Here is a 13570-nt window from a genome sequence, read left to right on the forward strand (position 1 = left end):
AGAAAACTCTTCTCCCTTATCAAATATCAATTTACACTGTTTAAAAGGTAAGCTTAGGCTTGTTTTAAAATTTTCACCACTATTTTGTTAAGGAGAATCCAGGTTTGGATAATAGCTAATGTATCACAGCAAGTATGTGGCCAACCCCAAACCATTTTTTTTGCTAACTTCATATTTAGGAAAAATCTCAGACTTATATAAAAAAACAACAGAAAGAACACCAGTATACCCTTTACCAGATCACCCACTCATAGCCTTTACTCATCTACTTTATTATTTCAATGCTCATGTTCTCTCTTTTTAAAGATACACATATATAATATATATAATACCATTAATCATATTGTTCATATCATTTGAGAATATGCTGCATATATCATAGCTTTTACCAATGAATAATAGTCACTGAGTATTTCTTAATTGGGACATTCTTTTACAGAACACTGCTGAAGTTACCAACTTCAGTAAATTTAACAATATTATTATTTTTTTTTGTTTTGGTATTTTTTCCAAAGTGAGAAGCAGGTGGGGTGAGGGAGAAGGCAGACAGACAGATTCCGCATGTGCCCTCCTGGGATCCACCCAGCATGTCCACCGGGGGTGATGCTCGGCCCATCTGGGGCGTTGCTCTGCTGCAACCAGAGCCATTCTAGCTCCTGAGGCAAAGGCCATGGAGCCATCCTCAGCACCCAGGCCAACTTTGCTCCAATGGAGCCCTGGCTGCAGGAGGAGAAGAGAGAGACAGAGAGGAAGGAGAGGGAGAGGGGTGGAGAAGCAGATGGGTGCTTCTCCTGTGTGCCCTGACTGGGAATTGAACCTGGGACTTCCACATGCCGGGCTGATGCTCTACCACTAAGCCAACCGGCCAGGGTAATAATACTATTTTTTATTTTATTTATCATCCATAATCCAACTTTTTCAATCAATTCCATGATGTCTTTTTGTTTGTTTTTTCAAAATAGGATGTTCTCTACGATCATGTATTTAGCTGTCATGTCTCTCTTTTTTTAAAATTCATTTTAGAGAGATGAGAGAGAGAGAGAGAGAAGAGGGGAAGAGCAGGAAGCATCAACTCCCATATGTGCCTTGACCAGGCAAGCCCAGGGTTTTGAACCGGTGACCTCAGCATTCCAGGTCGATGCTTTATCCACTGCGCTACCACAGGTCAGGCCTGTCATGTCTCTTCAGATTCTTTATATCTAGCACATAAATATTTTTGAAGAATATCTCCCCTGATCCCATACACACTTTACTTGAATAGAATTCTCCTGATCTGTGGTTTATCTGATGGCTCCTTTTGATTTGACTTATTATATGTATTCTCAGCTAGGTTCTACACAGAGATGTGCCCTTCCTAGGATATCATATCTTAGGGCAGGGGTCGGAAACCTATGGCTCGCAAGCCAGATGTGGCTCTTTTGATGGTTGCATCTAGCTAGCAGACAAATCTTTAATAAAAAAAATAATGTTAAAAATAGAAAACATTCTCATTATTACAATCCATTCATTTCCTATCACTCATGTTCATGGTTGCGGGTGGCTGGAGCCAATCACAGCTGTCCTCCAGAACAAACCAAATTTTTATTGGATAATGCTTAATGTACACGGGTCATTGTATGGCTCTCACAGAATTACATTTTAAAATATGTAGCGTTCATGGCTCTCTCAGCCAAAAAGGTTCCTGACCCCTGTCTTAGGGAATCATACATTTATCTGCCCCTCATTAGTGATGTTCATTTTAATCATCGACTCAGGGCATTTTCTGATTTCTCCAGTATGCAGAAACTACTTTGTCCCTTGCAACTAAAAGGCACTTTGGAGAGACACATTAAAATCATGTCAATATCTTGCTATTCAAAATCTTCCCCTATACTTAGCATCTGATGATCAATCACCCTTGCTGATCTAATCTTTATGATGATAATGATAACTTTTCCTCTCCAACACTCCACAACATTTACAAGTCAGCACTGGCAGTTTACTATAATGAAAAACTATCCCCTTTCCTCAAATTTTTGGTATGGGTTCGTAGATTCCTATTTTTCAAGTTATTTGTAATTTATTACTGAACTTGATGATTTTGATGGTTAAACTCTCATTAATTTGGCCACTGGGAGCTCCATCAAACAGCCTTATATTATTATGACTTTCTGTTTTAATAAGAAATATTTTCTTTCTGACAAAAGAAGGTATTCCAGACTCATCTTGTATATTACCTGCATTAAGCCCTGGAATCAGCCATTTCTCCAAGAAGCAGGCCAAGATATACCACCACCCATTTCTTATCCCACAAAAGGTCTGAGCAGTCACAAGGCTAGAATGACCTCAAAATTAATATTTCCTATAAACACTGAAGACTCCAATAACATGTATTAAGCTTCTTTTTTTTTTTTTTTGTATTTTTCTGAAGCTGGAAACGGGGAGAGACAGTCAGACAGACTCCTACATGCGCCCGACCGGGATCCACCCGGCATGCCCACCAGGGGCGATGCTCTGCCCCTCCAGGGCGTCGCTCTGCCGCGACCAGAGCCACTCTAGCGCCTGGGGCAGAGGCCAAGGAGCCATCCCCAGTGCCTGGGCCATCTTTGCTCCAATGGAGCCTTGGCTGCAGGAGGGGAAGAAAGAGACAGAGAGGAAGGAGGGGGGGTGGGTGGAGAAGCAAATAGGCGCTTCTCCTATGTGCCCTGGCTGGGAATCGAACCCGGGTCCCCCGCACGCCAGGCCGACGCTCTACCGCTGAGCCAACCGGCCAGGGCCTGTATTAAGCTTCTTAATGTTTGTATTAGTTCATTGAGTCTATTTTCGTTTTTTAAAAATTATTTTTTTTCTCAGTTTAATTTTGCAATTCCTATTGCTAGCCTTCAAATTCATTAATCTTTTCTTCTACAGTGTCTAATCTGCTGCTAATCCCATCCAATTTCTTTTCCATCTCAGGCATTAGAATATTCTATAAATCTGATTTTCTGTTTGTTTTCTATTGTTGGGATTGAGTCCTAATGCTCAACGTGGGGCATTAACTTTAGGCAAGAGTGATGAAACAAACAAAAATAAGACCCCTATCTTCACTGTTTCTAGCACACACACACACACACACACCCCCCCCCCCCCCCCCCCGCTCCAATCCAAGAGATACCAACTGAACACGAGATACACTATTATTTGTCAGATAGAAGGCAGGCAGACCTCAGGGACAAAGTTTCTATTATTGTTAGTCTTTCAAGTTCAGTAATCTTTTCCTTGCAATGCATAATCAAGCCATTATTCCTACTCAATGTATTTTCATTTTAGACACTGTAGTCTTCATCTCTAGATTTGAGATTATAATCGTTTGCATATTCCTAAATATTAGCATATTCAAACAGACCCGCCAGTCCACTTTTCCAGGTAAAATTAATTGGGGCTCCTGATACTGAGAAGTTGTTCAAAATATATTCTGTCACTAACATATGCATTTTTTATATACTGCTCACAAAAATGAGGGGATATTTTATCACTGCATATTCATTTTTGAAATATCCCTCACTTCTGTAAGCTGTGTATTTTAGCTGGACAGGCTGACGGGAATCACAGAATATAGAAAGCCTCAGAGGCTTCAGACAGAAAGAGGCCTAACTAGAGCATGTAGTTTAACAAAACTTACCCTGAGTTGTGAAATTGCTGCTTTCCCTTCCTCACTTTCTTCATCAAATTCATCATCACTCCACTCCCAGCCACCATCTTCTGTCTTATGGAGACGGCCACTAGAGCCTGGTACCCTCCGAACCTGCTCATTGGAAGAGAGAGGTAGGTTATAATAATGTTGACATTTACCATGTTCGTCTCCTTCTGTACTTTGAGACGGTATGCGGATCATCCTTTTCCCTGTAAGTATCTCCACCCCTTGCTGGCTCTGTTCACAATCTCGTTCTTACAACCACTGATGTCCCCACACTTTTAGACCCTGAACCCGAACATCATGCAAGTCCTTCTTATGTGACATCATTGGCCAAATGAGTATTCTGCTTTTTTCTTTTTAATTTTATTTTTTAAAATCATGATTATACCTGTACAGTTATTTAGAAAAAACAACAACCTCCTACCTTTCATTTTTTTTGCCACAAGCAACCATTTCAAACCCATTTTAGCTTATTCTTTTGGACTTTACATTCACCTCTCTGTGTAACATGGTCTCATTATTTACCCCTGGAGTTTTTTGGTTTTAGGAATTATCTATTAGATTTCCCACTATGGAAGATGAGTCTTTAACCCTATTATAAGCCCTCTACTTTCTCAAGATATATTGTACTTGTGTTTAAATCAATACCTAGTATTTACATAACCTGATTATATAATTAATACAGCTGAGTCTTATTATACCATATAGTTACTTTTCTTTTTTGCGTAACAGTTTTGTTTTCCCTGGAGTTAACAGTTGCTTATTTCTAAGTACTTGGCAAATTTACTCCCCAGTTCTCTCCCAGCTACATGAATCCTCTCTCAGCACATTCATCTACATGAGATATTCTGTATCAACCTCATCTTCCTGAGGAAGCCTCCCACAGAGCCTCCCGACCTGCTCCACCCTGGGACAGGTTTCCCACCAGGTCCGGCACTTCAGACTTCACTCTGCCGTCATCCAGAGGACCGTGCTTCCTGTTCTCAGTGTACTTCCTATACTATCAGCATGGCTCACTTACTAAAGCCGTGCATTTCTGAACATATCTTTTTTCTATCTCCACACTTCACTGACAGTTTGTCTGGTTAAAACACAAAACAAAAGTCTGGGTTAAAAATAATTTTCTTTGATAAAGCGGAACCTTACTGCTCCAGCGTGATCTGGTCTCCAGGGTGCTTCTGACTCCTGATCTGTCTGTGAGCATTCCTCCTTCTCCTGTAATCTTTCTTGCCTTCAGTATTCCAAGCTATCGTGGTAATGGGCCTTAGTGTTGGTCTATTTTTATTCATCGTGCTAGGTACTTGGGCTCTTTCAATCTAGAAATTCATGACCATTGATTTTAGAAGATTTTCCAGAATTATTATTATTATTATTTCCTCCTCCTCCTCCTCCTCCCCCTCCTCCTCCTCCTCCTTCTTCTTCTTTCTTCTTCTTCTTCCTCCTCCTCCTCCTCCTTCTTTCTTCTTCTTCTTCCTCCTTCTCCTCCTTCTTCTTCTTTTAAGTTCTCCTTTTCTGGAACTCTCTTTACTCATCTGTTAAACCTTTTCGTATGATCCTCTGATGTTCTTGTCTTATCTCTCCTGTTATTTATTTCTTGGCCTTTTGATTCTTGTTTTCTGTGAAATTTCCTTAACTTGACTCTATAGTGTTTGTATTGTGTTTTATTTCTACTATAATATTGTCAGTTTCCAAGAGCTTTCTGTTGGTGATGCTGCCCTTCTCAAAATGCTCAATAAATAACAGCTTTATTGATAAATAATCCATATACCATATAAGCAACCAATTTAAAGTATACAATTCACCTTCACCATGCCTCACCACCAAGTGGATGCCAGATCTCTTCTTGAAATTTTCAAACCAGCCATGATTTGCCTTAAATGTATCTTCTGATGCCTCTTTTGAGGTTGATGGTTCTTTCTTCTTCAAGTCGCCATAAATAATACGTGCCTTTTCACATATCACAGTCTCCATCACTGTATCTCCTGCCAGCTCTTTCTCTCACCCACACCAGCAGAAGCTTCTCCATTTCTTCATGGATATTTGTCCTTAACTGGGAAAGAATTGTAGTTCCTTTCGCTGGATTTGAGCTTTTGATGGCATCCTTTAATTTAAGGATGGTACAAATTATAGATGTATTGCGGTCGTATAGCCTTGTCAGTTCAATCACTCGTACACCACGCTCATGTTTTTCTATTATTTCTTGCTTTACTTCTATCGACATCATTCTCTTCTTCTCACCACTGTCCTTTACACCCACTTTCTTCAACCCCATGAAAGCACAAAAAAGGGTAGTAAAAATGCAAAAATGATGCAAGAACGAGTACAGTGTACGAGATTCGACTTGATTCTGTGGGTAACACATGAGAAAAAAACGAGATGCTGGTGTTGTGCTGCTGATACTGGACCTGTGCGCCAACACGCCAACTAGCGGCAGCTTCCCGAATCATGACTTGTATCTCAGAATTTCGCTCGGATCTTGAACAAAAATACGGACTGAGTCGCAGCTTGTATCTTAAAAATTTGTATGTTGGTCTGCTCGTATCTCAACCACTCATATCTCATACCACTGGAGTAATTTAACAGTTTAGAATTAACTCATCAAATGTCTAACATATCTTTTCAGTCTAGTAGACAAGCAGAGGAATGCCTTAGGCACTCAGCAAACTAATGATATTTACTGAATAAATATATCAAAGAATGCTAAAGAAACGGCTGAAAGAAAGTATACCCATACTGTTAACAAAGTAATACTTAATTGTACTTTCAAAATGCAAAAGTAAACCCACTCTAAGAAATTTCCCAGGAAAACGGAGTTAAATACCCACTTACCTTTCTAGCTCTTTCAGTAATGGTTGGTGCTCTCTGCAATATTTTTTCTTGAAGAAACTCTTTATTCTGGATAGAAAATACAAGTATTTTATGTTTACAAGAAGTTTTTATTGAACTAAAAAAAATCGCCAAAGAAATGTTCACCAATATTAAAATGTGACAAAGTAACTTTTGTAAAGAAGTTTGAGAAAAGCTTCATTTATCGTAAACTCTTTTAGGTCATTACCACCCCGGGTTTATAAACTCAGACAGCTTTGGTGCACTGCTATAAACCATTACCTATGAAAAGTCTGCTTTCTACCGTATGTCCTTTGGGATTATAGTTGCACTATTTCCAACTACAGTACCATCTCACTTATCTGATATATTTGGGAAATGAGATGTTTACTTATTTGGTAGTAAACGCTGAAATGAGAGTTCAGTCTTTTTCACAGATTATATTTATAAAGGCAAAATGTAATATTCATTGTTTCTGTTATAAATTTAACCTGTTGACATTTAATTTATATAAAAAGTAAATTTACTTATTCTAAGGCATGTATCTGAATTACCAAGGACTGTACAGACCAGCCCTCAGCAACTATTTGACCTACTATCATTCTGCTAACTTTATCTAACTCATCTTAAGATAATACAACTTCTGAACAGGGAACCTAATTTAGGTAACTGAGGAAGAGCAAACAAATATATAAAATCCGAGGTTAGAATTTCCTACCTTTGCTTTTTGGAAAAATTTATGCCTCAACAGTTCTGCTGCTGTTGGTCTAAAACGAGAAAAGAAAGTTTTTTACAGTTAATTCAAGTGTAATGTGGGTTTTTATCTTCAAAAACGAGAAAATGATTTCTTAAGCATTAAGATAAAATTCAGTGTACTCCACTCCTTAACCTGCTGAAAAGAAAAAGGTAGGATAAACTTGGTACAGGACACTAAATACAATAATGACTCATACAGAAATGTTCTGATAATAATTATAAGTTCTTTGACATATCATTAGTGAAATGTTTCTTTTGAAAGGATAATTTCTTAGTGGCTTCCAATATTTTTGCTATTTAATATTATTTTCCAAGAAGTAGGCTAAATAATTTACTTTAACAAGGTATAAAAATACATCTAAACTCTCAAAGTCCTCTGCTTTTTGCACCCTTCAACTTGGTTAACTATGTATATCCGTTAAAAAAACTAAAGATTCTAAATGTAATGGATATTCCCCAAATTTAATCTAAACTCAATTTTAACTCAATTGTGCATTAGTCTTACTTATTTTATTTGAGTAAAAAGGCATCATTATCAATTTCACAAATTTTTAAATGAGTACAATTGAGAATAAAGAATAAACAATACTGTATTTGGCTAGTTTGCTCAGTAGATAAGACCGTCGGCCTGGCGTGTGTAAGTCCCCGGGTTTGATCCCCAGTCAGGGCACTCATGAGAAGTGATTATCTGCTTCTCTTCCCTTTCCTCTCCCCATTTTCTCCTCCCCTCTCGCAGCCATGGCTTGGTTGGAGCAGGTTGGCCCCAGGTGCTGAGGATGGCTTCATGGCCTCGCCTCAGGGGCTAAAATAGCTCAGTTGCTGAGTAACGGCCCCATAGGAGGCTTGCTGGGTGGATCCCAATCAGGGTGCATGCGGCAGTCTCTCTCTCTGCCTCCCTGCTTCTCACTTAAAAAAAAAAAATTAACTAAAAATATTAACACTGTATAATACTATTAACTAAACTACAAACTTTATTCAGATTCCCCCAATTTTTCCACTAATGTCTAGGATTTCATACAGGATATCATATTACATTTAGTCTTCATTTCTCTTATTTATTTATTTATTTTAGAGAGGAGTGGGGAGATAGGGAGAGAGAGAGAGAGAGAGAGAGAAGTGGGAGGAGCAGGAAGCATCAACTCCCATATGTGCCTTGACCAGGCAAGCCAGGGTTTTGAACCAGCAACCTCAGTGTTTCCAGGTTGACGCTTTATCCACTGCGCCACCACAGGTCAGGCATTTCTCCTTAGTCTCCTCCCACCTGTAACGCCTCCTTAGTCTTTCGTTTCCTTGACACTTGGATTTAAAGTACTGGTCAGGTAGTCTGTAGCATATTCCTCAATTTGCCTGATGTTTTCTCATTATAGATGAAGTCATAGATTTGGGGGAAGAATACCTCAGAGGTAATGTACCTTCTCACTTCATCATCTCAGGGAGTGTATCATAACTGATATGTCTTATTAATGGTGATGGTAACCTTGTTCACTTGGTGAAGAAGGTATCTACCCGGTTTCTCTGTACTAAAGCTGCTTTCCCATTTTCATTTCCTAGTCATCAAAAGCAAGTCACTAACGTCAGATCTACACTGAAGGAAATCCATTAAGTTTAAATTTTATTACTGTTATTTGTCATTTCTAGCAGTTATTTGATTTCTTTTGTCATAGTCATATTCTTTTCTTATGGTTTTGATTTCTTTTATGATTTTAAGTTATTTTAAATACACTTATTTAATGGCCTTTTTAGATATCTTTGCATTACTATCCAAAGTGTTTGGAGAACTAATGCTTCTGCTTGCTGTCTGCTGACTCTAGCTCACGGTACCGCATTTCACTGTGTTCTGTAATTCCGAGTTATTCTCTTCTCGTCAGTGAGGCATCATGTGCAAGGATCTCAGTCCTGAACTCTTCAGTGTTCTAATAGTGCAGTTTTGCGACTGCTTCTGCCAAAAATAAAACTGACTCGGTAATAATTTTACTTTCCAATCCTGTGGTTTCCCAGATAACGTGGGTAGTATAAAATTCAGACTGTACACTGAAGACTATGCTGGTTAAGGGCTCGATTATGCAGGAGAGATTTTTATTGTGTCTTTGTGATGAAGGACAGATTTTTTTTTGTTTTCTGGTCTATCCTTTCCCTCAAGACACAGACACAATTCAAAATCTCTCCTGGGTGAGCCTAAGTCTCACTTCCAGTCTCTATGGGGAAGTGGGGTGGGCAGCCGTGGACAGCCACAGGGTTAGTTCGGGATTCTTCTCGAATTTATGCCTTCCTCATTATTTCTGACATAGGAGGACTTCCCTGTATCGCAAGCTCACCTCTGGGTTTTTTGTTGTTGTTGTTAAGTTTGATAGATTTATCCAGCATTTGTGGGTATTTGTAGTAAGAGAATTCAGTTTAGTCAACTAATGTGGCAGAAGCAAAGTGTTCCCTATCTTTTATAACAATTTATTCAGAAACAGAAAGTCTGAAAAAACACAGGTTTGAACTTTGCTCCCAGTTTTTTTTACCCTTTCCAGTATTTCCAACAGTAAATTCTGAAGCCCCATTAAATATTCTAGTCATTTTAAATCATTTATTTTTGTTGATCATTAGAGAAGTCAAAATTAAAGTGCTCTTAGTTCAGTTTCTAAGAAACTGAGTCAAATATGAATACATATATATATATATATGTATATGAAACAGAATAATAAAATATAGTGGAGCCTGACCAGGTGGTGGTGCAGTGGATAGAGCATCGGCTCAGGATGCCGAGGACCCAGGTTTGAAACCCCAAGGTTGCCCTTGATGGTAGGCTTTCCAGCTTGAGTGTGGGCTCACCAGCTTGAGTGCGGGGTTGCCAGCTTGAGCATGGGATCCTAGACATGACCCCATGGTTGCTAGCTTGAGCCCAAAGGTCACTGGCTTGAAGCCTGAGATTGCTGGCTTGAGCCTAAGGTTGCTGGCTTGAGCAAGGGGTTACTGGCTCAGCTGGAGCCCTCCATCAAGGCATGTATGAGAAATCAACCAATGAACAACTAAAAGTGCTGCAACGACCAGCTGATGCTTCTCCTCTCTTTCTCTGTCACTGTCTCTCTCGCAACAAAGTAAGCTATAGCTCATATTTCACCTTTTTTCTGGATCCTTCTGAAGGCACAATGAAATCATTTTTCTAAATGATTTTCCATATTTTTTCAGCATTTCTTTATCTTGAACACCAGTTTCCAAAGAAGGAGGGTCATTCTGCAGTGTCAGCATCAAAACCTGTAAGAATTTCAATATAATAAAACTTCTGAAGACTCAAAGGAAAATTAAATACTGTGGCCAAGATTTTTTAATACAGACAACCCCCAACAGACAAGCAGACTTTATTTTCTAAAAGTTCACATCTAGGTCAGTTACTCAGAACCCAGAGTTATCCACATAAACAATAGCCTATAAAAACTGGATTCCATTTTAAAAAATTTTTAAAAATTAAAAATAAATTTAAAAAAATTTTTTAAATTTTTTTTTATTATTATTACTTTTTTACAGAGACAGAGAGTCAGAGTGAGGGATAGACAGGGACAGACAGACAGGAACGGAGAGATGAGAAGCATCAATCATTAGTTTTTCCTTGCGCGCTGCGACACCTTAATTGTTCATTGATTGCTTTCTCATATGTGCCTTGACCGCGGGCCTTCAGCAGACCGAGTAACCCCTTGCTTGAGCCCGCGACATTGGGTCCAAGCTGGTGAGCTTTTTGCTCAAACCAGATGAGCCCACGCTCAAGCTGGCGACCTCGGGGTCTCGAACCTGGGTCCTTAGCATCCCAGTCTGACACTCTATCCACTGCGCCACCATCTGGTCAGGCAAAAAAAATTTTTTTTAATTAAAAAACAACAACCCTGGATTCCCAGATGAAATGCCCACCAGGGCTCAACTGTGTCCACACTGTACAACCTTTGATTAGAATCCTTTCTTCATGTCTTCTGTCCCAACTCTTATACTGCCAAACTATCTGAAAAACTTTAAACTATGGCAAAATTCAGAGTGTGAACTTGCTTACTTTACCTATTTATGGCTGTTTAAACTCGATACTTTGTAATCTTGGCCTTCTCTGATGATGTCATAGTTAACAAACCTAGAGCCTTTCTTAGTTCTCCTTCTTCCTCCATTACCCGCAGCAAGTCCATCCCTTGGATGAACTTCTAATCTGCCCATTCCTGCCTTCTCTGACTTTCATGGCAACACACTAGCTGAATGCAGAGATGTGGGTATAGATGTCATGTTTATGTGATGGGACTTTGGTGATTTGTGTTTATCTATATTGTTTGCCATGTTTTTATAAAATTGTAAGCTATTTTCCTAAATATAAAATCAACACTAAAAAATAAAAGGGGCCTACAACAGAATTATTACTTATGTTTATCTGCTTTTCATATTTACATTTATTGAAACAGACTTACTGAGGTTGGTGATCTCATTTTGAGCAAACATGTTCACTGCATGTTTGTGCAATAATTGCAGGAGTCACAGCTTACAATGGATGAAAAGTGAAACTTGTTCTTTTACCTCCAACCTTCATTTTAAAAACAAGCCACTTCTGGGCCCTGGCCGGTTGGCTCAGTGGTAGAGCATCGGCCCAGCATGTGGAAGTTCCGTGTTTGATTCCTGGCCAGGGCACACAGGAGAAGTGCCCATCTGCTTCTCCACCCTTCTCTTTCTCCTTCCTCTCTCTCTCTTTCTTCCCCTCCTGCAGCCAAGGCTCCACTGGAGCAGTTGGCCCAGGCACTGAGGATGGCTCCATGGCCTCCACCTCGGACGCTAGAACGGCTCCAGCTGCAACGGAGCAACGTCTCAAATAGGCAGAGCATCGCCCCCTGGTGGGCATGCCGGGTAGATCCCGGTTGGGTGCATGTGGGAGTCGGACTGCTTCCCCGCTTCTAACTTTGGAAAAATACTAAATAAATAAATAAATAAATAATAAAAATAAGCCATTTCTCTGGCCTAAAATTAGCCTCCTACCGTATAGTCATGAAAAAAAATCCTTCTTAAAATCTTTCTCTTAGGAGTCTTCAGCTTTTAACCATGGTCTTAAAAATATCACTAACCTTCCACAAAATCAAAATTTTTACCTGTCAAACATGTATTTGTGTGTGTGTGTGTGTGTGTGTGTTTTGGACATAGAGAAAGAGGTTTTTCATATACCCTTTTACTGGTTTTGCCCCTCTCTAAACTGTTCGAGCCATAAAGGGGCAGGATGACATCTTTTAAAGGTTCTGAAGTGCACCAGCTCACACAGATAGGAATAATATCAATACGACAACAATTCACAATGGTGGTTTGCCATTTTAAACAGTCACAGGAGAGCTTGCAAAGTTGGCAAGAAGAACTATAAACAATAGCTACAGCTACAAGCAGAAGAACAGAATTCATGTGCAGATTACAACTAAGGGGCCGCAGATCAAAACGGTTACCAACAGTACTGGCAGCACCATCTTGAACACAAAAGCTATTCTGTTGCTAATGTTGGGCACAGGATTAACAATTATGTTTCAGATAACTACTACATCAGGAAATAATAACAACAGGCCTTTTAATAAAAGCTGCTTTGTGTCCTACCACAAAGCAAATTTCTATTTGAACTTTCATTCAAGAATAACAAGAACAAGACATATACATGGCACATGAACACTTATTTAAGACATGAAAAGCACTTACAACAGTGCCTGGCAAAATAAGACCTCAATGAACGTTAGCTAGAATTACTATTACTCTGTGACCCTTCCAACAGCCTTATGAAATGGAAATGATCATCATCCCCATTAAGGCTCTTCATCTCCATTAAAGGTGACTATCAGAAACACACACTAAAATTAGAGACAGCAGATCTTAATATCAACTAGTTTGAGTCAGGGATAGACTGTCATCATATAAAAAGGTCAACTACGATGTACAATACTAAACACCACATATCTAATACAGATTTAACTGCTACTGGAATTGGGACATGAGCTAGGACAGTACTGTGAGTATGAGCCTCACCTTCATTGGTGGATACTTGTGATAAGGAGCTGCCCCTGTGGCCAGTTCAATCGCTGTGATCCCAAAACTCCAGATATCAGCTTTGAAATCATAACCTCGGACCTGTGAAGAACAGAGATGTACTCAATTACTTTTACCACCATAATAGCATTCCTAATTTTTTTATTGATTGACATTTAGAGAAAGAGGAAGGGAGGGAGAGAGAAACACTGATTTGTTGTTCCCCTTATTTATGCATTCATTGGTTGACTCTTGTATGTGCCCTGAACGGGGACCAAACCCATAACCTTGGCAGAATCAGGATGATACTTTATCCAGCTGAGCTACCCA

General features: G+C 39.3%; 1 protein-coding gene across 1 annotated transcript in view; it reads right to left on the reverse strand.

Moving 5' to 3' along the window:
• OXSR1 (oxidative stress responsive kinase 1) overlaps positions 1 to 13570 on the reverse strand; it is a 91288-nt gene that overhangs the window by 16555 nt on the left and 61163 nt on the right. The window contains exons 7-11 of the mRNA XM_066350697.1: positions 13241 to 13342; positions 10344 to 10477; positions 7200 to 7248; positions 6485 to 6550; positions 3641 to 3763 (exon numbers count right to left, since the gene is read on the reverse strand). Coding sequence (XP_066206794.1) covers positions 3641 to 3763; positions 6485 to 6550; positions 7200 to 7248; positions 10344 to 10477; positions 13241 to 13342 — 474 coding nt within the window. The remainder of the gene's footprint in view (positions 1 to 3640; positions 3764 to 6484; positions 6551 to 7199; positions 7249 to 10343; positions 10478 to 13240; positions 13343 to 13570) is intronic.

This window comes from Saccopteryx leptura, chromosome 10 (genome assembly GCF_036850995.1).
Source record: "Saccopteryx leptura isolate mSacLep1 chromosome 10, mSacLep1_pri_phased_curated, whole genome shotgun sequence".
Lineage (NCBI taxonomy): Eukaryota > Metazoa > Chordata > Mammalia > Chiroptera > Emballonuridae > Saccopteryx > Saccopteryx leptura.